We start from the raw sequence: 26,932 nt of genomic DNA, 5'->3' as shown, positions 1-26,932 counted from the left end.
CAGACATACGTGGACATTTCTTGACACAGAAGGCTCCGTAAGTATATTTTGCCCGAGGGTTGTGTTCAACCTGGAAGGTGGTGGGGTTGTACAAAAATGGCTGTGGACACTGCGTCACGCACGCCCCGCTGTCGTTGAAGTTAGTGCATGCCTATTGACAAAACAAAATATTGCACAGTTAGTAAGAAAAGACTGAAGATTAGAAAAATACAATAACTACCGTAATTTTCGGACTATAAGTCGCACCGGAGTATAAGTCGCACCAGCCATAAAATGCCCAAAAAAGTGAAAAAAAACATATATATGTATATAAATCGCTCCTGAGTATAAGTCGCCCCCCCACCCAAACTATGAAAAAAAACTGCGACTTATAGTCCGAAAATTACGGTACTATTTACAGTAAATTGTCTTGTGGTAGATTTCAAAATCCAGAGCTGTGTGCATGTATGTGTGTGTTTGTGTGCGTGTGTGTGTACTCACAAAGCAGTCAGTGTCTTTTGGACCAAAGCAGCCACCTGCACACTCACGATGGCAGCAGTCACTCACATAGGGGCCAAAACAGCGGCCATCGCACTGCACAGCACACACCGTCTTAGTTACTGTGGATATAGAAATTACATAAAGGACAATCTGTAAACAGCACTCTGAGGGTTGTTTAACATGTACTCAGTCATTTTTGAATGAATATGTCGAAAGAACTATCATTTCAGGTGTGTGGTTCAAAATAAAATGGCTGACTTTATTTTAGAATGCTTTTCAACCAAATGACCAGGACAAGAGACACCACACGATTTTAGTATTTTCTTTTATAATGAAAAACAATGCATCGCTAAAAGCATGCCCGGAAGCTTCAATTTCAATAAATTGTGGCTAACAGCTTTCGTCACAACCTCCATTTTCAAAAGGTGACAAACAAATGAACTGAACACAAAAGAGCAAGAGAGGTCTGAGAATGTCTGTGCACCTTTGGAATGTTGACTTGATGATGATTTGATCATAATATAAAAGTCTATAAGTGAGTGTGCTTCTAAACTTTTCTCCCCCAATGACTCAATTGTGCAAATTCCCTAAATTGCCCGATTATTCTGTAATCTTGGCTTTATTGAGAGTCATTTTTTGTTCCGGACTTGCTCGGAAAAGGTGTGGGGCTAACAATTAATTAATTGACAAACTGTTTCACACATTGTTAATTGTGTGGTCAACACCGAGCAAAGCCGACCTACAGACTCTGCGACTGTGAAGTGAAATGGGGCGAAAAATGAGGAAGCGACCTGCTGTTGCCAGACAAAGACGAAGACGCAAGCACTTGTGGTGACTTTTGGCATAACGTGGCGCACAAGTCAGTCAGAAAAATAAAAAGTACAAGGAGAACCCCATATAGGCTAAAGGTTAGCCGAAATCTTCCATTTTACTGAGTACTCTTTTTTTTCCAGATATGTTTATAATTACCCTTGAAAATGTCACACAGCTCATTTTCCTTATCATTTGGCGCAGTTAAGCAAAACAGAACGAAAAGGTTGTGAGCGCAAGTAAGGCAATCAAGGATGAATCATCACATGCCTGTGTCTGGTGTGAGATAGAAAGCATGATAATGGGAAACAAGACGGACGGGCCCCCAGTGCTTATCCGCGGCTCATCTGTAACATGTTGCTAGCAGTGATCTCCAAGTTCCTTCCTCATTATCTTAATGGGATCATGACCACGAGACAACTAAATCGAGATCTACCCACGTTGAAAGCCCGAGATTAGGTGATGTGACCAGAGAGATGGACGACAGATGAGAAAATGGATGTCAAGGAAAAAAGCAATCAAACAGGAGTAGCTGGGACATAAAACAAACAAAACAATGTATGGGGGTCAATTGCCACGTCTGTGCTTATTTAATTTAACCTGTGGAGAGAATTGCCAATCAAAAATGTGAAGTGAAAAGACAATAGCTGGCATTGGGATTGTCCATTGTAGAGTGCTAATCATTCCCAAACAAACTTAGATCTTTATATGAGGAGAGTCATGATCAGAGTTGCGTCACACCCCATAATCGTCGGGGTTATCGGAAGTCCTCTTCTTACCAAGCCGTTTAGAAAAATTCTTTTGTGAACAGTTTGGGAAGTCATTTTCTCTTCCTCTGTGACAATACCCAGAAGATGAAATAAAAAAATGGTGTAACAATCAGCATTCTAGTCCACACTCCTTATCGGCTAAGTCCGAGTTCCAAAGTGGTAATCGCACATACCAGATAATAACATGCAGTTTTGTCCCCATAAAGATGCATTCACACGGAAAGTGACTGATAGGATGGGATGTTAATTGAATACAGTGATGAGAAGAGAGGACAGCAGGCACACACTCTATGATAATCTCAACTTTTTGGGGTGCGACTGCACAGACTAGTAATGGTATCTGAATAAGATACTCATTTAAGAATCAGTCAGTGTTATGGCAGCAAAACACAGCCCGGGATGTCTGAATGAGAAATGCAAACAAACCATTCTTTTCAAAAGTGACTTGGAGCAAATCTAATTAATTCATTTATTATGATTAAATAACTCACAGGTTTGACACTGATCTTGTTTAGGTCCCCAGCAACGCCCATTACAGGATCGATGGCACTTCTGACCTGCAAAAAAAATACGGAAACTATCATTCATGCTTCAACTCATGATTAGTTTTCTTGACAAAACACACCAAAAAAACCTCTACACATCTGGCTGAGAAGTAAAATAAAAAATTAAAAAAAAAACGTCATGCTTTTCAAGCTTTAGTTAGCAATTTTGGCTGGTTTTGGAGAGCTTAATTGACTGTCTGGTAATTGAGTGAGAGGGAAGTGAGCCTGTATAAGTGCAAGAGTGCTGTCCTCTGTCCATCAGCCTCTCCAGATGAGAGCTATTAGCGCTGAGATTTACTCTCATACCCAACATGAGTCTCCATTTTCCGCCTTTCCACTGCATACTTTCATTCTCCATCTACCCTCCCTAATGCATCGCCACACCATGGTTCTCTTTCACTTTATGCCCAACATTGTCGTATTCATTTCTCTAGCCTCTTGCTATTTTTTCTCCCCCCTCCTTTGGCTTGACTCCCTCTAGCGTGTTGACAGATCTCAAGAAGAGGTGGATTGCATTAAAAGCGGCGCACAAAAACAAATCTAAATGACAGCGTGCTCTGAGTTGTTGCCTCAGAATCTGTCGGCCTGTGAAATCAAATCGGACCAGATTTCATTTAAAGCTCAAGATTTGATCTCTCTCATCTAATAAATTCTTAGTGACTCACAATAAACATGTCCCGGTACTACCCTCATATTTTGCAGTGATCTTTAAACAGTCCCTGAAGATTGCGTTGCTGAGTTCGCTTCCAAACTATGAAGGGCAAGTAAGACATGTCGTGCAGATGTCAAGCTTAATGGAAATAAAAAAAGTTCAGTTCAATTTGCGTATTTTGATACTCACATGTGGTACTACTGTTTGTGGGCACAACCACGGGATAGACACCTGAGTTCTTGACAATGTCCTGCCAATGAATGGTGTCCGCGTGACACAGGAAGTTGTTTTGGTGAACGTAGACACCTCCACTTAGGATCTCTGTAAAGATCAAAGAGGAAAACAAATCAATTAGTTGCAGCCAACAATGGATCATATGCTCCTTCAATGTCATACTTGAAGTATTAAAAGAACATTTAAATTAAAAATCAAATATGCATAATGTCTCCTGTGCCATTTGAGATGAATAATGGACACAATCACATTACATAACACGCTATGAAAAACATGTAGAACTCAGTCAGGGTTTATTTTTCTTAACCATAGGTGCAATTTGTGGCCAGGGGAAATCAATTGTTCAATTCTACAGCATTAATGATTGTTTTGCGCAAAAAATATTTTGGTTTGTTGATGTACTGTAGCTAAAGTGTTTATTATCAAGCGCTTGTAGTGAAAAATAAAATCTGTACTCATTTGTGAATACGACGAAAAGGAAAATTAATGGACGACAACGCACTGCATGACTACTGGAGGAAAACAATATGAAATTCAGGGAGGCAGAACGAATGGATGCGGGCACTTATATCGGTGGTAAGCGTCTGCTGTGAGTGTTTCTCTTTGTTTTATTATTGCAGCGGGGGGATGAATATGATTAAGAATGCGAGGCAAATAATGAACCAATGATCAGGGGAAAAAAAAAAAGAACATGTTAATGAGTCTGTGAGAATGAATAAATTAAGTCTTGAGAAGATTGTTGAAGATTTGCGTAGGAGAAACATGGGATTGTTTATTCTTGTGTTGGACAACTGCAATAATTAATATCGCGGATTGGAAGTACCTCGTGTGACTACCATTAATTCTGCTCTCAAATTTATTTTTCTTAATAAGGATGCCAATGACTTTCAAAAGGAAACCCGGCAAAAAAAAATACTCAAAAGTACATACTAGACATAAATCATTCACTTTGTGTAATCCAAAAATTTGAATATGCTTTGATACCACTAAGATTGATTCTTAAATCTTTTGATATTTTGTGTTTACAATATCCTGCGAGAATGGAAAGCAGTGATATCGATTAACAGAAGCACACAAGTGATCACAAAATGTGCAAATGCTGCAAAATATCAGATTGGTGTCAAGTTTTAGACGCAAGTAATTGTAATACATACACTGCTATAATACATTGAATCATTTAAACCTTTATATTAGATTAAATGATTTTTTTTTCCAGATCAATTGTCACGGGAGGGTGGATGGTAGGCGGGCAATTTAGGGATTATAGTATTAAACCGAAGCAAGGCTGCACATCCGCTTAAAGATGAGGAGACCACCCCCCACCCTCAAGAAAAAAACAGTAAATTATGACAGTATGGTTGTGAGATATACTATAGGATTGCATCCTTGCTTGCTTTCTTTAATCTTAAATTGGTATAAAACCTTGGTGAGCTGTGTTTTATGGAAAAGCAGAAGGCCTATACACTGATAAGATAAATCTCTGCGAAAGAATGGAAAACAAAAGAAAATACATGGAGACAAAAAGAGAGGAAAGAGAATATTATCAAGGCAGTCAATGATTAAAATATGAGCAGAAAAGACCTTCAGGTGGAACGGCAGAGGACCATTTAGCTTATCAGGGCTGATGTGTGATCAGCCTAATGCTTGAATAAAAATGAGCCTGTCTCCAAAATAAGCTAAATTAAACAGCAGAAGTCAAAGACACAAGGCTGGAGAAAGGAGAAAGCACGTAGGTAAAATAAAGAACACCAAATTTGTTGTTTGCAAAGGCTGTTAGCATGTGCTTGACTAAGGCGACAACAAGTCAGATGGTTGGACCAGAGGGCAGGAATCAATAACAACCAAGTAGAGTCTTATAAAAAGAAAAGGAGGTACTGATCATCTTGATAGAGCAGGTCAAATGATAAATTGAACAGGATTGAAGACAAGGTCTGAAAATGAAGACAACAATTTATTGACCTTAGATACAGCTGAACAGGGAAACGGACAACTGCATTTCTGTGGGTATTGTGGAACATGTTGACCTGAACTATCAAGTTTCTCATGACTGAGATCCCGACTAAACATAGATATGTGACTTGTACCAGCAGCAAATTATCAATATCATGTCCTTTAAAAAAAAAAAAGCACTGGAAAAAAAATCTATAATGTACAATCATAGGTGTCAAACTCAAGGCCGGGGGCCAGATACGGCCCGTCACATGATTTTATCTGGCCCGCGAAGACAAATTGTGCATTGACTTCATGTGTCAATACTAAAATTGGAAATTGTCTTCATTTTTAAAAACGATAGATATTGCTAGCAATTCTTATTACCATGCATCTTTTTATAATATTTGAATTTTTTTTACTAGTGTCTGATTCTGATTCTGAAAATGGCCAAATTCTGAGTTAAGTGTATCTTTTAAGGCAGTGGTTCTTAACCTTTTTGCTTGACTTTGACTTTGACTTTGACTTGTTCGCACCCCATTCAATTCACCAACCAGTTCTCGCACCCCTAACCCTAACCCTAAATAATTATTATAATAATAATTGGTTTACTTTACAGCTATAAGGCTTAATTAGCATTATCCCTAATGCCAATTAACACAATGACTTCTTGATTTCCAGAATTTTTCACTTTTTTCGGTTACCTGACCATTATCCCCGAAAAATTGTAAATTTCCCCCAGGGTATCCTCGCACCCCCTCGGAAGCATTCCGAGGGGGTGCGAGCACCCCAGGTTAAGCACTGTTTTAAGGGACAATGGCATAGATCAGTAAAATTACTAACAATGAACTAAAAAAACAAACAAAACATGGATTTCAAGCAGATAATGGTGTCTGAAAATGAATTATGATCATGCTTGGTGTTGCATGCAGTAACACCCTTTCTATCCCTGTGGAAAGCTGAGATCCACACGAGAGTCCTTCTCATGTTCCATTACCCACCACTGCTCCCATCAATATTTGCTCCACTTACCAAAGTCTTCAGGCTCAGAGGGAATAAAAATATGTACATTATAGCAATTATTAAGCTGCCAGAGGCTAGTCTAGGGTCGGCGGGTGAGAAGTCTAAGTGCATTCATTGCGGCTATTTAACTTGTGTGATGATTATAGTTTGGAAATTAATGGTTAATATTGAAAACGTGAAGGGGTTTCGTGAGCAATCATTCCCTCATTTATGTCTGATATTTTTATGGCGCCCATTAGATTAGAACTAAATTGATCCCGAAGGAAAGTCTGTTAATTAAATTACTCCTAATTTGGATTTACACACATATTTAGTGTTTATAAACCAATTTATGCCAATTTCTACTTAGAAGTGGCAGGAAAAAAAAAAAGAAAACGTTTCAAGGAATGTATCACTTGTATTCTATTTATCAGCAAACCACCTTCTATCTCTAGCCTCACTATCTCCATCACAGAGCGGCATTACTGAGGAATCAATTGATAGCAAGCACAAGTGATGGCCAGTTTTGGACTTCAATTTAACACTCGCCTCTTCAAGATCCACATTAAGGGACTTGCAAATGTGACAATATGAATGTCGTCCTTCAAAAAGAATGTCCCGCTTTCACCCTTCCTGAAGAAGTGAAATATTGAGTGTGACATGGGAGTAATTGCATGGGAAGTAATCAATTAGTCAGACAATTGAAGGAGACCTGAGGTCTTTGTGCTGCCAGGCAAACGGCTCAACTGAATTCTGCTAATGCACACTGAGCTCAACTTGATTCCGTTGGCATAGTTGCTCTTTTTTTTTTCTTCTCTTAGTAGATAGTGAATGGTTGGAGATCAGAAGGTGGTAGCAATTAAATGCCCTTTCCTCAGAGGCACATGGCCACGGGACTCAAATTGTCCTTTTTCACCTTGACCATCCATCCGTTGTCGTGTCCATCATTTAGCTTACGTTCCTCATTGAACCTGTGACTCAGACTTCAATTTACGGGCTGTTTTCAAATATTACTTTAAACTTTGTTTGTGCTTCATGACACAGCTCATCTACTTCTAAAATGATTGGTAATAGTGAAACATATTTGTAGCTTAAGCCAATGCTCTTAAATGAGCCGAACACCAGCAGTTCTTAATTTATAAATTCAGATAATTCGTCAGGCGCACTTTACGTGTCGGAAACAAATAACATTGCTTGTTCTTCACGCAAGGTATCGATATGGAAAATCAGGAGCATGAAGCGAAACAAATGAGGGACTGAGAGCCAAAAGGAGAGTGAGAAGAAATGAAAGTGAGACAGTAAATGAGACAAATAAAGAAAGAGCAGATGGGCCATGAAGAAGTGGATAATGCCTTTGGCGTATACTGCGGGCTTCTGTACATGCGTGCAATGAGAGAAGATCATTCAGCAGATGGGGCCTCAGTTTGGAAGTTTCATTTTGGACAGACGCAGTGCAGGCGTAGGGGCGTTTAGAAAGATGAATCAACAACATTGAGCAAACAAGAAAAGATATTGTAGCTAAAATGAGTACTGAGTGGGGGGGGGGGGGGCAAATTGTGTTCAATCAGAAAACTAATTTGAGGTTGTTTTTTTTAGTCGGGCTCTGAAAGTATTCTTCGACCGGGTTCATGTTTATTTGAAAACACACAATTTCACATTGTTTACATTTAAGGTAAGATTGTTTATTCTTTAAGATCCTAAATATTGAATAAACACCCTCAACTTTGATTTCTAATTCACTTTGTGTTCACAGAGCATCCCCAAACTGTTTTCCTAACATTTTTTGCGCTTAAGTTGGCTAAGCTTGATTGAAAGGTGCATCGGAGGGAGTCCTATCCTTGCTCAGCCAGGGGACTTCCTCTACCCCATCCTTTAGCCCCCCCTCCTCAAGTCCGCAGAGTCTATTCACAGCACTCAGCGAGGAAGCCGGGAAAATCAATAAGTGCACTGCTACAATACACTAGCGACAAATTGATTTCATCCAAGGCAATTTCAAACCAAGCAAAATGCACGTGGATTTCATCACCGGGGGGGTATTTTACACCACCTTCCCCCCGATTAGCACTTATGTGGTTAATATATTTAATCCTCTTATATATGTTATATTGTACATCGATTCTATCGACCTCTTTCACCATCTCCTGGGAGCAACTGGCAGTTGAACAATGAACTAATTTGACAGCAAAGTCAAAGCCTCTGTGATAAATGAGACAGCTGACCCAAAGCCGCCAAAGCACTTGAGGGTAAAAAAAAAAGTTTTGAACTTTGCTGTAAGATGTCAAATATTCGATCGACCCTCATGATTCAAACACGGAGAGTGGCTTTGGCATAACAAGTGAGCTGGTGGCTGAGCGAGAAGAAAGGTTGTCAAGAGAATGACAATTAGACCTCAAGTTTGGAAGTGAGTCACAACATTTTATCTGGATTTTATTTTAGTTAATTCAATGCTAACAATATTTTTGCTGAGACTCATTTTATTTATTATTATTATTATTATTATTATATTTATTTTTCATTTTATTATTAAGACCTGACAGTTAAGCAGTTGAATATTATTTTGTTTAATTTGAGAAAAATATTTTTAAAGTCCCAATCTCTGCTGTTGACTGGTCATTCCACAGTTGCTGATTTAATTAAAATTACTGCTTAAGCTAAAGAAAAGTGTTTTTTATTATACTGTATTGCCAAAAAAAAAAAAAAAAAAAAGATCCGAATAAAAAAAAACCTCAACTGGGAAGATGAACAGTGATAGAGACTCAGCAGACTCAGACTGCGGCTGTTATGCACAACTTCCCTTGCACATGATGGCTGGAGGCCACGGATGGCGCATCAAACAGCGGCCTTTCACAAAGTCCAGCCTGAACTCCCCAACCACTATAGCATCAGCCTGGCACTATAATAAAACGGACCATCTTGGAAAAATAAAGCTGCCAGTGGTGGTATACAAAAAGAAATTCCCAAAGTATAGTGCAAAGAACATGTAAGAAGAAATACAAGTTAGAATATAATACACAAGCTCATACGAAAGTTCCACAAACAACTGCTGCATGCTCTGCTGTTTCCTCGGGCTAAAAGAAAGGCGTGAAATACTCACTAATGATTACTGATCAATTTTCCAGTGGTGGTCACCACCCCCCAAGAAAAAAAAAGAAAAAAAAAGATCTTTCACGACCGTCAACAGTGTAAATAAAATCTTTTGATTCACACTTAGTTTGGCAACTGCTTTATCAACTTTGCCCTGAGGTTCGAGATACTTCCCATTTGTCAAGAGCTTCATTTCTTTCTGGCTTTTGGGCTCAGAATGCCCAAAGGAAATCCATCAACAAAAATGTCCATTGTTCAAAAGGACACCGAGTCACCTACAGGTCTCCAAATCAGCGTTCATAGTCTACTAAATAAATTACAGACACTTTAACATTCTTACACCTGAACCAGCCAAATGTCACTCACCTGTGAGGTTCCTCAGACCCAACTGACGCAATCCAAAGTTTCCATCATGTCTGTAGTTGAGGAAGATGGCAAGCGAGTAGTGATCCTCATACAACTTTGTCCCTCGGATGATACGCAAGTTCTCCAACGGCAAGTAGTCAAACTGATTCAGAGCCACCAGGACATAGCCAGTCACTTCTCGGATCGACTGGAAACACAACGATGGCATCAGTTAGTAAATCTTAAAAATGAAAAGAAATAAAATCGGAAGTAATCAAACAAGGGTCGTCAATGTCTTCTCAGTGAAGACCCTTTCGCTTCTCCTCATTTGCTGGATACATTTATTTCCATTTCTTTTAATCAAAAGAAACAGCTCAATATTTTTCTTTGATTATATTTCTGTATGTTAAAGGCTTGTACATGTGGTATTCCCCTTGGGCTGACTTGGAGTCTTTCCTCGATTGAGCTTTTGCCAACTCGCTGTCTGGGCTGTTTTCTTTCACTGTGTTAAGACCTCTTGCAGGTTAATAGACTCAGAGTGGCGTTCTGCCAGTTGCCTTTGCAATTAGATGTGCTCCTTTGGCCCAATCTGTGTCATCCCTGGACCTGATTCAAATTCCTCTTTTGTTTTTGTTGTTGGTTTTTTTTTTGTATAAATGTTCAATTATTCAACAGGAAGAATCATTTAATTTAAATAGTGTTGCAATTTGCCCGCCCACATTGATTTTAGTCTCAGATGCTTCATCTTAAATTGACTTGTTTCATTCCATTTTTAATTTTTGTCCGACTTTTATGAAAACAGGTAAATAAAGACTGGATCTTTTTGATGCCTCAAGCCATCCATTTGAAAACCAAACAATATTTAAATAATCATATGGCTAGAGAAAATGGTTACGAGTGCAGGATGGAGACAATGAAGTAGTGGCAAAATGGAGACCGGGAGGTGTATGAATCATATCAATGACAGCATGTGCCTCCGAGGTCACTCTCAACATATTCAATCATGCCAGTGAGTTGAATCAGAGCATTTGAAGATTTGCTCCAGGGTTGGAGAACGCACAGCAACACTAGCAGCAGCACAGGGTTCACTGCTCATGTCTCATACGAGGGCCAGCAGGGCAGGCATTACTTCACACTTTAAATGTCATTTAGGACCGAGTCTAATGTCTGCGGTGACTTTGGCAAAAAAGCCACCGAGAAGAACCCGATGTTGAATAAATCAAAGCGACAGGCTGTGCACTCTTTTCTCCCATCCGCCATCACGGTTGCTGTCACTAATAGACAGGCGGTCGGATACATCTTTCCACACTGGTCTGCTGATTATCAACAAGTGTGTGTGTGTCTGTGTGAAATGCTATTGCAGCTGATGCACAAAGCTGATATGAGGAGGCCCCGAACCTAGCGGCATAATCATAGTGGCTGACAGCTGTCAGAGAGCATGGCCATCCGCCAACAATAACTAAGCAGCGGCTGCAGCTCTGGTATCATTGCCGTTAAACGGAACAGACGGTCCCGAGTCTGGTGACTGGATGTGGATTCTGTTGAAACAATGACCGCAAATATGTTTAACTGCAGCGGCAGGGTCTGATAGCTTTATGGGGGACTACTGAAAGGTTTTGCAAGTTGACACAAACTGAGTTGAAGTCTTTCACTTTGTTTGGTGATAAAAAAAAGAGAATTTGTAGGAAAGTAGTACACATTAGAATATTATAGTTATATGCAGGAAGAAGTTGCTTTGTTTATGAGGACTTGGTTATAAAGACCTAAGAGCCAGAAGATAGATTATTAAAGAGATGGATAGTTTCTAGTTTGCTTCTTAAGCACGGAGGAAAAAAATAAATAAAAGAAAATTAAAGAGTGCTCATTAAATTTACCCTCAAGGCATAAAAAGGGGGCAGCGATGCGGCCCAGTACACAGCTTTATGGGAATAAAAACACTGCACTTGGCAAAGGGTACACAACTTGTTTTTCATCTTGCAGATGTTTTCATAAGAATTTAGCAAGAAATCCAACAAAAAGTCGACTAACAAATTACTGACGTCAGATTGTGATATTGATATTTAACTACCATCCTGAAACAAAAAGCAATACACTATATTCAGTAAAGGGATATTCTATCACACCCCTAGAAGCTACTGGAATAAAATAAACGGAAAATTCGAAGGATTACTAATGACCCAGAGGGGATTTTCTAAGCTATAGTTCAGACATCATATTGATAGCTCATTCAGGGATACTGCCCACTTATCCAAATTGGAACATTTTTACTAAAATGTAGTCGTGTAACCGCTGGGGCCTGTTCAACAATTCACATTCACCCTATTGGGAGGGAAGGCTGCTCAACACGGAGAGACAACCTAAAATTCTAAGTTGACAGACTAAGAAAAGCTCCAAGTTCAGTGACACTGCCTGGGGAACTGTTCTATATTCTTTCCATTTAAATCTACTAAAAAAAAAAGCAAAGAGTGTCGCACAGCAGTACTGTCATGAAATTTTGCTACCTCAATATGGGCAGTAAGTAAAGTAAGACGACTATTATTTCAGGCCGTGATTTTTTTTTAACGTTTGTCTATTATCGGACTTAACACAGAGGCCAGCTGTTTAAGTTCAAGTGTAGACTTGCACGGAATGATAAAAAATGTGCTAGTGCTAAATTTGCATGCAGTAAAGTACTTGCTAAATATAACACCACATGCCTTGAATGTCCTGAATTTACATATTAGCCTTGTTGTATGATCTTGGAGAAGCACATGTTTGCACTTAAGCCGATATACAGTAAGTGGCACTATTGCATATTTTAAAACATACTGTAACAGTAAACGGTGAAGTATGCAAGAGCAGAATGTTGACACGGTGTCGAAAGTCAGCCATGCATTCACCTCACACACACGCACACCAAAAGTCCCAGTAACAGTGAACAAAAGAGACAGCGGGAGCCAGATTCGCTAGATTAAAAGGGATTTCTCCCCCTTCCTTCTCCCAAGGCCGGAGCATTTGTGAACGGAAGTGTGGCGGCGGAACAAACCCCTCACTTGAGTCACTGAGACGTGCCCAGTTTGGAAATGGAATCCTCCAATCCCCAACTTGGAAATGGGATGGAGAAGGAGGGAGATTTGCTGGAGTCAGCAATGTGAAGAAGGTGAAAGGATGATGAAATAGAGAGCGCAGGGTGATCAGTCAAATGAATCCGAGTCCACGTGGATTTGAAGATGGAATTAAAAAAGCAAATGTCGGTTTGCATCTTAAAGAGGAATTGCTGAATGAGGTGAACGATGGCTGGAAGTCTAAAGACACAATCAGCATCTCCACAAGGTTCTGTTTAGGGATGCAACTAAAGATTAATCGAAAAAAATCAGTTGTTTTGTCGATTAATTAGATCGTTCACTAAAAACCATCAATCTGGCCATTATCCAAATTGTTTTATCCTCACAAGGTGTTGTACTTATTTTTTTCCTTATTTCTTTGTTAACATTTACATAAAAATATACTTCTGCAAAGGAAAACCGCGATTCCAAGAATTTTGTTGACATAGCAACTGAAACACTAGCAATTTTTAATACAGCTCTTGCAAAGGATGCCTTTATATTATATAAAAGCACTGTACAATTACATCAATCACCATTAGCGGACAGAACTCTCAAGTGCTTAAGGCAGCAATATGCAGTGTTGCAGATTCAGAAGTAAGAAAGACGGAAAGCTGCAAGATCTCACTCCAAGTTTAATGGATCTCGGGTCCGCATTTATTTAGACAATTCCGAGCGTCTGATATTTTTTCTGGAGCTGCAGTTGTCACTTTATGGATTGCGATGCCAGATAGCAAGCACCATTAATTTTAGCCTCAATTTGTCTCGCGTATCCCACCTTGAGGAAAGAGATGAAGACTGATATCGAGATTGAACAGAGTAGAGACACCACTTCCCACGAGGAAGACTTACAGCTCCATCAGAGCACTTGTAATGAGTGGACCCCTGTTGGGAATTCTACAAATAGACTAATTTGTAATTGATTCAGTGTATTAATTACCGTCCCGGTTATGCCTGTGTCATGGTTAATATTGCGGCAATCTGACGAGGCTAGGAGGCCCCTCTGCAGTGGGACCATTCGGGTGAAGCAGCCATTATTCAATTATGCCCCACATATCGGCAACCAGGCAAGTCTTAATCCGTGAGTAATCACTTTCCTGCACTGCCTAACTACAAGCTGATGTGAGGGAGGGGGCAGTGGGGTGGACCATGTAGCCCCTGGTTAGGTCTTTAATCAGGCTTGGGAATCAAATCCCATCGGAGTTTTGATTGTAGTACCTTTAGAGAAGAGAGATGGCAGAATGCAGGTTTTGCATTTTTAAATAATTTACTGATCAGTATTTTGGGGCTATGCATGCAAGCATTCCAATTTGCTGCCAGAATTTTCTTTGAAAAAATGCAAACCTGAGACACACCTCCGCCCCTCAAGATGCAAAAACACAATATACACAACACATTTTCATCTTGGCGAACAGCATCCACTTTTCTGAATGTTTTTTCGTCGCTGCTGATTTTGTGAGATATAGAATGTTGAACTATTGGTCTTATAATGGTTATATTTTGAGGAGATAAGAGCTGTACGGCATATACATTCTTTGCTTCTTTCATAGGAAATTTGTTGACATAAGCAAGGACCTAATATTAAAAAAAAAACAGAATTGACAACATTGCCTTTTTTTGGTCACAGTGTCCTACTAACAAGTAATTGGACCCAACACAACAAAAACGGCAGCAATTTTTCTCAGAACAATGCCACTATTTCCTGCCCCTTTCTTCAGATTTCACCGTGGGACTTGTAAAACGTCCCGAGGCTATGTTAAATAATCTATAGCCCCCTTTATTGAGAACATTTACCTTCTATGTGGACAGGGTAATTTTCCAGATACAGGGAACACACTCATTTACATTTACACCTGTCGGCAGGAGAGTATGAAACAGTTGAATCGTGCTTCAACACAAGACAGATGTTGGTGAAATGCTGCAATTCCAACACTGGATTGAAAAAGGGTTGTTGTTTGTTTTTCAAAGGACTCTTTGATTTGCAGCACAACATCTTGGAAATCAGTCATGGGTAGCTCTGAGAAAAGAATACACCGCCTTGGTTGGAATTCATTTTTAGTCATTGTATCTTCTTGGAAGGATGCCAACAAGATCCCTAAACATGCTTTGCTACAATTCTGTGAGAACATGACAGAAGGAAATGAACTAAAGTCAATGAATTTGAATTCCTGTCACACTCGAAGCGTATTTGACTGTGCCTAAAAAACCCTATCAAATTGTTAGTCTACTCAGACACCTTTGTGCAGGTCTGATAGCCACATTAAACTCTGAGCCCTTCAGTCCTCGCCTGAGAACCTGCGTGAAACTCTTAACTGTTGCATTGGGAGGGCTACCATAGCAACACTTAACAATAGCCTTAACTTCATTATTAGCTTATAAAATTTGATAGGCCTCGCTGCATTATAAATTTAAGAGACAGAGGAAGAAGCAGTGGGTCTGTTAAGATGAAACATTAGTTTAGGAATGTAAGGGGGGGGAAAGAAGCACATTCATAAATTATTGTATAATGTTGACATTATGGATGATACAGATTAATGATTCATAATGTTTGTTAATTCTATGAATATTTCCGCTATTCTCGGATTGATTGTATAGGCTGGTGGACCGAGTGTTGTCTATGGCCTCTTCCTGTAATCACAGAGGAACTCGCTAAAATTGGACAAGAAGGTCTTGCTCTCTCCCCAGGGAACCAAAGATTCTGTTCTCTGACCCAATTGGCTGCCCTCACGCCTCGGAGTCATGTGCCCCATTGTGCCTCATTTGGCTGCCAATGCCATCAGCATTTGTTAAGAAGGAAAACAAACTAAATACAGCCAATCATGTTTCAATAATACATTTTTCGCATTTTTTGTCTGCTGGACGTCAGTGACTCGCCCGGATGTGGTTTCGGTACTTCTAAGAATAAAAGCGGTCATAACGAAAACATGCTTAGCCATTCCTCAGCTAGATTTTGCAATTCCACAACATAAGCTGTGGGTGTTGTCATCTTTTTTATGCTCATTGTTGAGTAGATGGAAAATAGCTGTAAAAAAAAAAAAAAATGAATATTTTAATTGTTCAAATGGACATTTCCTGTACAAGGATTTTAAAGCCAGAAGCGGGAGCAGTAGACTATTCCCTGTGGTATTGTGTCCTTAGGATATGATTTATTTACGTGATTCGGGCTAAATCGTTATATTGGGCATCTTCTCATTTGGTTTGAGTTTTCCCCACACACATAGTCAAGGGTTATGTCACATTTTCAGTCCCCTCATCTGAATAAAATGTGAATTCAATAAAAAAAAAATATATATATATATATATATATACGTATATAGAGTTCTAGGATAACAGCTGCAATTATGGCTGAAAATAAGCTCTTCATCTCCATGTTTTATTCCAGTCTGCCTTCTTAATCATATTCTTTATCTTTTCTTTAACTAAAATGTCACCAACAGACAAAAAGATATCATGAGCATAATTTCGTATAATCAGCTCCAACCGATGTTTTTCATCCAATTGAAGGAGGACTCACCGGCAGGAACGACAACATAAAAGCTTCTCATGTCTTCTGTTCTAATACAAAGCTTTTTGTCTTCTTTTGTGGTTACTTTGGAGATGACACAATTCTTTAGACAGAACGTGCCAACAATGGTTTCTTTTTCCCGCAGAGGTCTCGTACGACTTTTCTTATCTTTGAAACTACCGGGAAATGAGTTTCACAGTCTCCAAGTTAATTTGGCTTTCACGGGTCAGCAATTTTGACCACAGTTGCCTCTGACACAACCCTTAACCTCACTCGCTATTAATTCCCAAAAGCCACGGGTGAGACTGCTTGAAGGCTAATCAACATTTGGCTCTTTGAGTGTGTTATTATGCACAAATTGATGGATGGCACAATTACACCCTGTGTCACTTAGCTAAATGGCTATGTAATGCTAATGAGTTTTTATCCAAACACTGAGTATTTAGTAATAGTAAAGAGAGAGATAGCTCCATGTGGGGTGTAGGAAGAAAAGAAAAATGAATGCATTACGGGGCGCTTGGGGAATTGCCAACACGATAATTTGGTGGAATTTAGCTAAAGTCACAGGTGTGAAATATTTTTATTTAGATTGTATTCGTAAGTCACTTTCACTCATTTTATAGATATACGTATGTGTGGATTTTTTTCACAACTAAAACATTTAAGAATGTATGAAAAACAAATGTGTCAGGTGTATTTGCAGCATGAATCACTTTCACATTCAAGCTTTGTTGGGAAAACATTTGCCTCCTGTCAAGTACCCAAAGTAGCTCCTGGTTAAACGTCCCCTTCAGCCTTCAGCTTCACCTCACTGGTGATTTCTCAATGGTCTCGCCTCCCACACCACACTGTCCTCCTTCGTGTCAAATTAAAGTGATGGAAATGAACTTGAGGGGACGCTAATTGCAGTTGTCAATCCAATGTGGGTCAGGGCTGAAAGACAGAGGCTCTCTAGCACTTCATCAGTCTTCATTAATATTGAACGAGTTTGGTGAGTAGCAGGGGGCCAACGTAATCTGCACTCATCTAAGAGTGCATCAAAAATTAGGAAGATGGGGAGGGCACTACTGGTTCCTGGGGGACAAATATGCCAGTCAAGAAGTATGAAGGAAGATGTCAGAGGATGTGAATCGAGTGCAAGAACAAATGCTCCTTCCTGGAACCTGAATTTTGAATGTACTCGAGGATGACATTTCCCTTATGAAAGCGTCCAGATGGCCAAAACGTGATTGAAATATCTAAACTAATGAATAATTATTTTGGAATTGACATTCTTCAATAAATAAGTAGTAAATAATCTAAAGCATTTTTTATTTTTTTTTTCTTAGACTATTTATATCATTGAGATCATCAAAATACAATTCCTGCCCAATCAATCCAGGTTTTGGAAGACTTTATAGTGGTCTCAAAATCAGTGACCTTTAACCTCGGTAATACATAATCTAAAACAACTTGAAAATAAGAGAAACACAATCTCACCTACCAAGCATGAGACAGAAAAATCCAACAGAGTAGAGTTAAGTTGCTCAACAAGTTATAATAGTTCACTTATTCCTTGCTTTGGACCCCAGGAGGATAACATCTAATTGTAAAATTACATTTTTCACTCTGCAGAGTGCAGTGTCATTATGTACGCGCCGTCGTGTCGTGACGAGGCAACGTCATGCCGTGTCGACAGGGAAATATTCGATTTGGGCCCTGCGCTGATGTGACGACAGGCGGTGCATGCAAAAGGAAATGAGGTGGAAGAGTGATTTCAAAGTGACGAAACCACGTCCACACGCGTGAGAAAGGTAGATACAAGCACGAGGCACCTGTGTTGTATCTTAGCAACATTTCTTTTTTTTTTTACCTCAAGCTACGCTGTGTGCTTCTGTTTACTGGTGCACTGGAGTGCTTCTATTGGCAACACTATTGATAGCTGGATCAAGGGAAGGGCCAAGTTCACGTACGTATTTGCCACTGAGTGCCATATAAAAAGAGTGCAGCATAAGCATTCTCGAGCTTTATCACTGGTTCAACCTGGTGAGGGAAGAAGCACATTTCCAGTATCTAATAGTATTACAATTTGTATTTGTTATATTTGCTGTATGACTCTAAAATAATACAGGTGTTAAATAATATATTGAATCTGCTATAACTTATAATAGATGATACAATACAATATGAATTATAAAACACATACATTTACATATTATCTGTCCTTAGTAAATGCATGGGAACACAGCCCGGTCTAAGCTTTTTTTCTTTTTTTTTTTTTCTTTGCTGAGCGATCCAGCTGAAATTCGGAACTAAAAAGGTGAGTACAGTTGTAATTTCCTTATTCTCATTTAAAGTGTGATAAAATGTCAAGAGCTCACTAAAATTGAAAGGGTCTGCAATAAAGCAGTTCATGATGCTGGATGGTCTCTTTCTCCTTGTTTCTAATAAGATTGCCTCATCATTTGCTTCAGTGCTGTAAATCCAAATCGTCCACTGCAGCTGTTCATTGTTGGCATTATCGCATTATTTCACAGACTTGAAATAATAACCAGGATTATTAAAATTAAACAGGACAAAAGGAAGGAGAAAATAATAGGGGTCACAGTAAATGCTAGACCTGGACTAAATGATAATACAGTAGATTAATATTTAATATTTATGTGAAAATGTCACACTGATAAAAAAAAACGTTTGGTGCAGATATAAAATATACCCATGTGTCAAAATATGAATTTATTTACAACTACACAACAGTAGTGAGACACTGGCTCATGATTGCATTAATACACAGAGAAAAATTACATGTTTACTAATGTTTGCAAGGGATGACGAATAATCTAATCTAACCGCGGCTCCCTCCTGAGACCAGCAAGGGCAAAGAGAAGGAAACATGAATATTTCATATTCCCAAGATCTGCTTTGGAGCACATGCAGAAAGTGACAAGTGGGTGAAGAGACACCCAAGTGTGAGTTTACCACTTTTGGTGTTCTGTTCATCAAACAGTGATAAATAGTGATGAAAAATTCAAATGTCACATTGGAAAATGCCGAACCGTTTCATCTCTAGAACCAAATACAGATGCGCATGTAAAATCATGCGATCATGACACACTGCACTATATCTAATTAACAATATGGGAAATGATTAATTCAAAAAATATCTGCAGCTAAAACTCACTATCGTGGATCTTTAACTGCATCTATTGAAAGCAGGCTGAAAACCTCAGCGCTGCAATGTAGTTATTAATCAAAGCGCGAGCGTTGAATCATCTGTTGTGGGGGTAGTTTGGAAGATGGACTCTGTTTACTGGTAAAGGCTGTTTGGGGCAAGCCATCCATCTTTGGTATATCTTTAAAAAAGGAGCCCAAGCATCAGTTTCAATCACCTTCAAGAGACAACCAGTATGCGTGCCGCTTCGCATTAGCTACTTCTCCTCTACCTCAAGGTAAGGTCTCATCCTCCCTGGGGAGCCATGTTATTACTTTTTGTGGAATAATAATAATAACATTCCTAAAGATACACTGAACCTATGCCCTCCTGATCCCCTGCTGCCTGGCACCCTATCTTCTTAATTAGCATGTTCAATTAACCCAAGTTAATTGCTCACGATGATAAGATGTAGAAACCTTGTGAGTTGGTGCCAGAGGGAGTCATTTTGTAAATGAAAGCTAAGTTGTGTGAAACGTAAGCAGGTGTGAAGAGGACTTATAACATCAGGAAATACGGAACGACATCTGAGTTGGGACACAGTCTTTGTTCATGACTCCCAAAGGAAGTGGTAGAACGATTACTTTGTACAATAAATGGCCATTCAATGTGTGGGATACAATCCAGACGCACCCACTCAATCCACATATGGAGGAATTAGTAATGCATTGATACCATATGCACAGTAGCAGCCTGATGTATAACTTGACATAACGTGTGAGTGGTCGAGCGTGAGCTGCGGCCCACAGCAGCTCTTATCTCGGTTCAAAAGGCATCAACTACCGGACGTTTCCCTTCCTTTTCCCATTTCTTAGTCCTACTCACATCATCGCCATCCATGTAGTGTGTTTATAACCTCATTCTATCTTTCCCCGATGGCTGTGCTCTCTGCTTCTGGAGGTGCACCTTCACATTTATCTCCTTGTTATCAGCGGGAATAAGGCCAAGGATGGTGATCATCATGAAGTGAAACTAGATTCAAATCATACTAGCAGCTTGGAGATCAATTACTGTACCTTTAAATATATGTTTCTGGTTTTTGAAAATCGTATGCTCTCCTCCCCACACCCTTTTTGAATTGTCTACACTATTTGTACTGCGTCCTCTCTGCATCCATTGCAGCCTGATCATCCTGGAAGAGGGATCTTCCCATTTGTGGTCTCTTCTCAAAGTTTCTCATTTCCCCGAGTTGGAGTTTTGAGTTTTTCCTTGCCCTCCTGGGAGTTTAAGATCAGGGGATGTCTGAGAATATTTGTCATTTTTCACACGTCCTGAGTGTTGTTAGTCACCTAAATGTTGAACAGAGGCTGTGATGTACCGAAGTCAAATTCCTTGTTTGGCACGCCCAAACATGGCGAATAAAATTTCTTGAATCTTGAAATAATTTGCCTTCCCCTTTTTTTTTTTTTTTGAAGCTCTCAAAACACCTTTGCTGTATTTGGCAAATATTTGCTAGTTCGTCAGCATTTTTCTTTAAAAAAAAAAAAAATAGAGGTATGGGTGGCTGCACCTGGTTAAATAAATAAATAAATAAATAAATAAATAAATAAATAAATGAATGAATGAATGAATGAATGAATGAATGAACGAACGAACAGTGATGATCAATAAAATTGTGTTTGTTCAGTCACTGTTGCGGGCCAGTAGTGAATGGCTTGAGGGCTTGAAATCCTCGATCTAAATCACTGCTGCTGATTACAACCGTAGGGGTCTAATAGTTGCATTCAACCATCCATCATGCACAAAATTTTCTCAGTTGTGTTTTGCCTCACGGGGTGTATTCAGTCAGTATTGTCCATGATTGCTGTCCTGTTGACCAATCAATGTTTCGTTTCATTGTTAATGTTCAATCACAGCTGAACTGTTACTGCACAAAATGTGACAACACAGCTTACCATGGTTGGCGTCTAACTTCATTGCAAAGCCCAGGTGATTCATAAAGTAAAACTACTGGCCTGTTAATGTAGGAAGCACATAAAGTTTACCACCAAGGGAGTGCTCCAGTCCCCCAGATACACTGGAATCAACTGAAGCGGGACAATGCTAGTGCGGCACAGAGCACTTAACACGCTCTGTAATAATGAAGGTTCAGGGTCAAGAAGTTAACGTGAACAGCTGATTTCACCCAAAGCAGTTTTTTCTTCTTGCAAATATCACCACAATGACATCTGCTGCCTCCTCCACACCTCTCATCGCCACACTATTATCACTCCTGTCCTGAAGGGCTCAGGGCTGACATCACCCGTCGCCACAGTTGCATGTGGGTCCATCAAAACAAAGTGGTGCATTGAAGTGGTGGATGACTCAGCATCAAAGCGTAGTTGTGAGGCAGGGTTGACGTTACTGTGACCAAAACACTGCCACTTAGGTCCTGATTGTTTAAAAAATAACAATAGGAAAAGTGACACATCCTTTCCCAATCAAATGCATAGTTCATAAATGATGTGTGAATCATTTGAGACTGAAATACTATATGTAGGCTGACCTGATACTTGTTTTTATCTTGATAACATTGGGAGAACGTTGATTCTTGGATTTGAACTTTAAGGCTGTTTTAGCAATAACTAATCCACAAATACTAATAATTTAGATTTGTATGACGTTTCATCATTAGTTGAAGCTAATTAGATTGCTTTGGTGTATCTTGTGGGCCTGTGGCATGGTTGTTTGGTCAAAATGTTTCAACTCAAGAGAACCAAGATACCAGTCTCGGTCAGCTTCTTTTAATTGTAGCCATTAATTTATACAAGCAGATACAATTTGAATGATTTAGTCTTGATTTGAAGCAATCAATGAAACAATCACTGTAACCAACCCAGCCAATTAAATGCATATGAAGACAATAATGCCCAAAGTATGACCACTCGAGGCATATTGTCATAAACACACGTCACAATGATGTCATCGTGTATGCTTTCTTGTCCTTACTCTGAGGAAAGTGAGGTCTCGACTCCGGTCAATGCTGGTGATTTCGAGATTGCCCATTACGACTTCACAACTCTCGTAGTACTTCCTCAGGGTGCGATATTGCTGCTCCAGGTCGGACAGCGTACTCAGCTTGTTCTCCGTTCCGGCACATACTAGGGAAACAAAAGAGCGACATAACAGTGTTACTTCATGAAAGTCGCTTTGGAGTTTTCAACAATCACATCCGAACAATACTGCTTCCTTGCTTTTTAATTTTTTCCTCTCTCAGCATTTGGACAAATGATAATCTATAAAGACAAATGAGATTGCTTCAGAGGAGTTTCAAATCTATGCAGAATTCTTCCAATGTGACCTGGATAATACCCGATCGAGGCACGAGTGATTAGCTTGGTTGCACATAGCATAATGTGCTGCTCAGGAATGATATATGGCAGATCTGAGTGTTTTCAATAACAGCTGAAGGAAGGTAGGGGGTAGGAGGCCATAAAGTGAGGATAGGTATAATAAACTGTTATTGCACCCTTGGGGAAGGCTACTGAGATCAGAGAAAAAGGATATCACAGTGTGACGTCTGGTTGATTCAACTTTTTTATGAATTATTTTAGGGTAGTACTTCCTTTAAGTCTGCTTATCTTGGAAACCTGGACTTGGAGTAAACTGAATTTGAAATGGATTAAAAAGACAAAAAGCAGTCGGATTTCTAATGAGATGACTGAGTCTGAGAAGATGTGGTCCTTGACTATCAAATGAACCACGGCAAAACCATCTTGGGTTATGTGAAGCATATTTTCAGAAAGCATGATCTGTTGCAGGTTTATCACAGGGACCTTCTTTGAGATGTCATTTCATTTTGTATGTGAGTATGTGTGGACCTTCTGTAAATAATAGATCTCAGCATGTACTATTTCCCTCCTCTCACTGCATGATTGAATCCATTTGTCTCCATCTTGACATCACTGGAGGTTTGCATAAAACAGCCAGTGGTCTTTTTATCGGTGTGACCTGGCCATCAGTGTGGAGTCTAAAAGCCTTGTGCTAAGGAAATAGAAAAAACAAATGGGTGATGATATTTTTAAAACCTGTCAATCAATGAGAAAAATCTAGCTAGAATCATTCAAAGCTAGACTCAAAAATCGTCTTAAATGGATATGCAATGATCCCCGACTCAAATCATTGGATTGCGTTTCAACATACCAACCTTACCAACAACGCACTGAACTGTTCATTAACATTAAATCAAATTACAAATATCATTTTGGCTTATAAACAAGCTTAATATTTTAACTAAGGTGGATGAATAAGAGGAGTAGGAATGCAATTTCTAAGGTCAGAGTAGTCCTTAGTCCAAATGAGCTTGTGTGACTAAGTGTGAGTTACAAGGCACTAATACTGATGCTAATCATGGCCTACATTACAGTCCATCTGCTGTGCACTTTAAAATTCATCTGAAACAATAACTTGCTGAGAGGCTGTCATAACTATTACACTCTAGCTTCCGGTCACCAACCGGCAATGGTGTCACTGCCTCCATATGGTTCGCCATTAATTCACATTTCTGCTTGATAGGTCATATAACCTCCCCGGGGAAATGTGCTACTGAAGAGAAATCTGCAGAGGCACCCTTTGTTTGACGTACATCATTGTATTGCATATTTTGGTGGAAGAGAAGTCATTGTTGTGAAATTTGTGGTCTGTGCCAAAGATGCAACGCAAGACCATAAATTCCCCAAACAAAACCTGAAATACATTAAAAACCGTCTGCCACAGTACAAGCACTACATTTGCGTGATATTTACTATTTCAACGTGTACTTCTTTTTGGCTCATACTGCAATCCATTTGTTTTTCATTCCTCATATCGCTCTACCTCCAATACAGTATAAATCACAATCATCTCTCTGGTTATAATATCTACAATGGGTGAACCTATAAATTATTACTCTTAAAATGTTTAATAAGAGAGTGTAAGGTACTCCGTGACTTGCTAATATGCGGGCTATCTATCTCCATAACCACTGCCTGATGGGCGGGGCTTTAATCGCATTAAAAAGCACATAGAAGTATGGATATGCGCTTTTGCATGCAGTCAAAGCCTCATTAACATTCATACACACAGTCTAATTCACTGCACGGACTCTCTCTTGTACAATTGGCCATGGAGCAGTTCTGCTGGGTCGGTTGTGGTTAATGCACAATGCCGAAAGGCTCCTCAAGGGTACTTGTCAAGGGTCTGTGTGTGTTACTCATACACACAGCGAACCTTTTTCCAGCCAGTCTGGGGACTGGAAGGACTGACCCACCCGAGCCCCATCTAAACTTGTTTCTCTTGCCTCTGGGCTTAAGTCACTATTTCCCCTTGTTTCTGTTTTCCGTTGCATTGAGAAGGCTTTCTATCAATTAAGCTAGAAGGCAAGATATACTTTATGCCTCCAGACTACACCGCTTTCCATCCCCCACGTGTAGTCCTCGCCATGAATCTTAATCTGGTCCCCAAACTGTTTCCATCAATTATGTTGGCTGCTACTGCTAACTTTTACCCCAGCTCCCATTTTTCCCCATTAAACAAATCCTTTTTCCCCTCTTTGCTGCAACACAATCGCCTCGCTCGCTTACACAAGAACTTATTTCTCAGCAGGCTTCAGGCCCTGCCACAGATCACACTTTGAATGCATGCATGAGGGCTTTCCCTGCTTTTACTGAGTTCAAAGCTTGTGCAAAAGTAGCGGTTTATAGTCCGGAAAATACGGTATGTCTGTCAGTCATTCTGCAGCCTGTCAGATTGTGACATAATTTTCCATACAACAGAATACTTGTTACACTTTGATGCCGTGCATGAAGGTGTTTGCATGATAAGATTTATTCCATTAACCTAACGGAACACTCTGACCAGCAGTCAGGTTAAATGTTGACGTGGAAGACATCAAGATGACAGGAGAACACGGCTGGAGGCATTTGATTGCCCCACCGTTTCATTCTTATCATTTTTTGTCTTATCATTTTATAATGAGTTTTACAAAAACATTTACATTGTCTTTTTAGTACTAGAAATCGGATTTACCCAGACGTAGTCATTTCAATTTCTTCAGAAATTTCTTGTTTAAATTGAAATACAAAAAACATATTTTTAAAGCAAATTCCCCTGTATTTGAATAATGACTGTTTGCATGTGCAAATGAGCCAGACAATGTTACAAAACAATAAAATGCAACATGAATACGTCACAAGAAAGTGCTGGTTTTAAAGTTAATCAAATTAACACCAGAATATTAAAAGATTAAACTCATCACAGGCAAGGCTAAGCAATCCAGCATGGGTGGCAGAGAGGAAATTCAATGTTGCTGGAAATCCATGTTCTTATTAGGAGGAGACAAATACAAATACAGGTTGGAATGCAATATCACACTCGGCAATAAATAACAAATGTCAGAAGCCGGCTGTAGTCAGGCAAAGTAGAGTGCGATTTCTCTCGGTGAATCAGTGTAGGCTGCCGTGATATAGTACGCACACTGCATCATACTGATACTTCTAATATTTATTGTCTGTGTAGCTATATACAGTAAAATGATCAGAATATTAAAAAACATTGTTTTTTATCTTTTGAAGCAAACACTTCTTGTAATGAATGTACTCGTAGCCAGTTTCTTTGTTCTATCGTAAAGTTATAATGCTCATCACATTGTTTATGTTAGTGGTTGAATGGTGCACGGGCGGCTTGGTTCAAAATACATTGCTTTCCTAATTACACCAACTTCTATATTGTATGCTCCTGTGCCGTTTTAATTAGCTAGGAGACGTGCGGCACTGTGTGCGTTTCCAAAGGATGGACAGAATAGCTTAAGTGTGCAAATGATTAATTCTTGCGAGTCTGGATTCTTAACAACATAGTGACTTGCACATACGGACAATCCTCCAGTGGATTTGAATTTGTAGCACGTTTAAATGCCTTTCAAGCAATTTCAATTGTTTGTGCATAAATAGATCTTTGAAGGTCCACAGTATTCGTTGTGTTCTGGTGGGGTGTTGTTTAATTGTTTCTACAACCACACTAGAAGTAGCCGGCCAATAAGAGCTTAGTATTAATTTTCCTGAGCTACAACCAAGGGATAAGAGATATGCTCTCCTGTGGAAATGCTGTTTGGCAGCCACATTGATCAGAGACAACTTAGAAGGCTTACTGAACATTACGTGCAATTATCTTTGATGGTCTACATTTCCTTCTGGCTGTCAACACTCAATGATTCTCCATTTGAAGCTTTTATTTTGTTCTTCCAAAACACAACATCAATATCCCAGTCCAAAGAGTGCAGAGAGAATGAAAATGTCATCAAGTTGAAATGGATTCTCAATGAAGCTGATGGCATAGTACAACGCATTTA

The 26,932-nt window shown here is 39.4% G+C and overlaps 1 protein-coding gene across 2 annotated transcripts in view; it reads right to left on the bottom strand.

The window, feature by feature from the left end:
- LOC119115035 (receptor tyrosine-protein kinase erbB-4-like) overlaps positions 1 to 26,932 on the bottom strand; it is a 102,070-nt gene that overhangs the window by 31,502 nt on the left and 43,636 nt on the right. For both annotated transcript variants that reach the window (XM_037239174.1, XM_037239175.1), the window contains exons 2-7: positions 22,558 to 22,709; positions 9,873 to 10,059; positions 3,447 to 3,578; positions 2,552 to 2,617; positions 481 to 599; positions 10 to 151 (exon numbers count right to left, since the gene is read on the bottom strand). In XM_037239174.1, coding sequence (XP_037095069.1) covers positions 10 to 151; positions 481 to 599; positions 2,552 to 2,617; positions 3,447 to 3,578; positions 9,873 to 10,059; positions 22,558 to 22,709 — 798 coding nt within the window. The remainder of the gene's footprint in view (positions 1 to 9; positions 152 to 480; positions 600 to 2,551; positions 2,618 to 3,446; positions 3,579 to 9,872; positions 10,060 to 22,557; positions 22,710 to 26,932) is intronic.

The sequence above is a fragment of the Syngnathus acus genome, chromosome 21 (genome assembly GCF_901709675.1).
Source record: "Syngnathus acus chromosome 21, fSynAcu1.2, whole genome shotgun sequence".
NCBI classification, from domain to species: Eukaryota; Metazoa; Chordata; class Actinopteri; order Syngnathiformes; family Syngnathidae; genus Syngnathus; species Syngnathus acus.
This window is presented reverse-complemented; position numbering and strand designations above follow the sequence as displayed.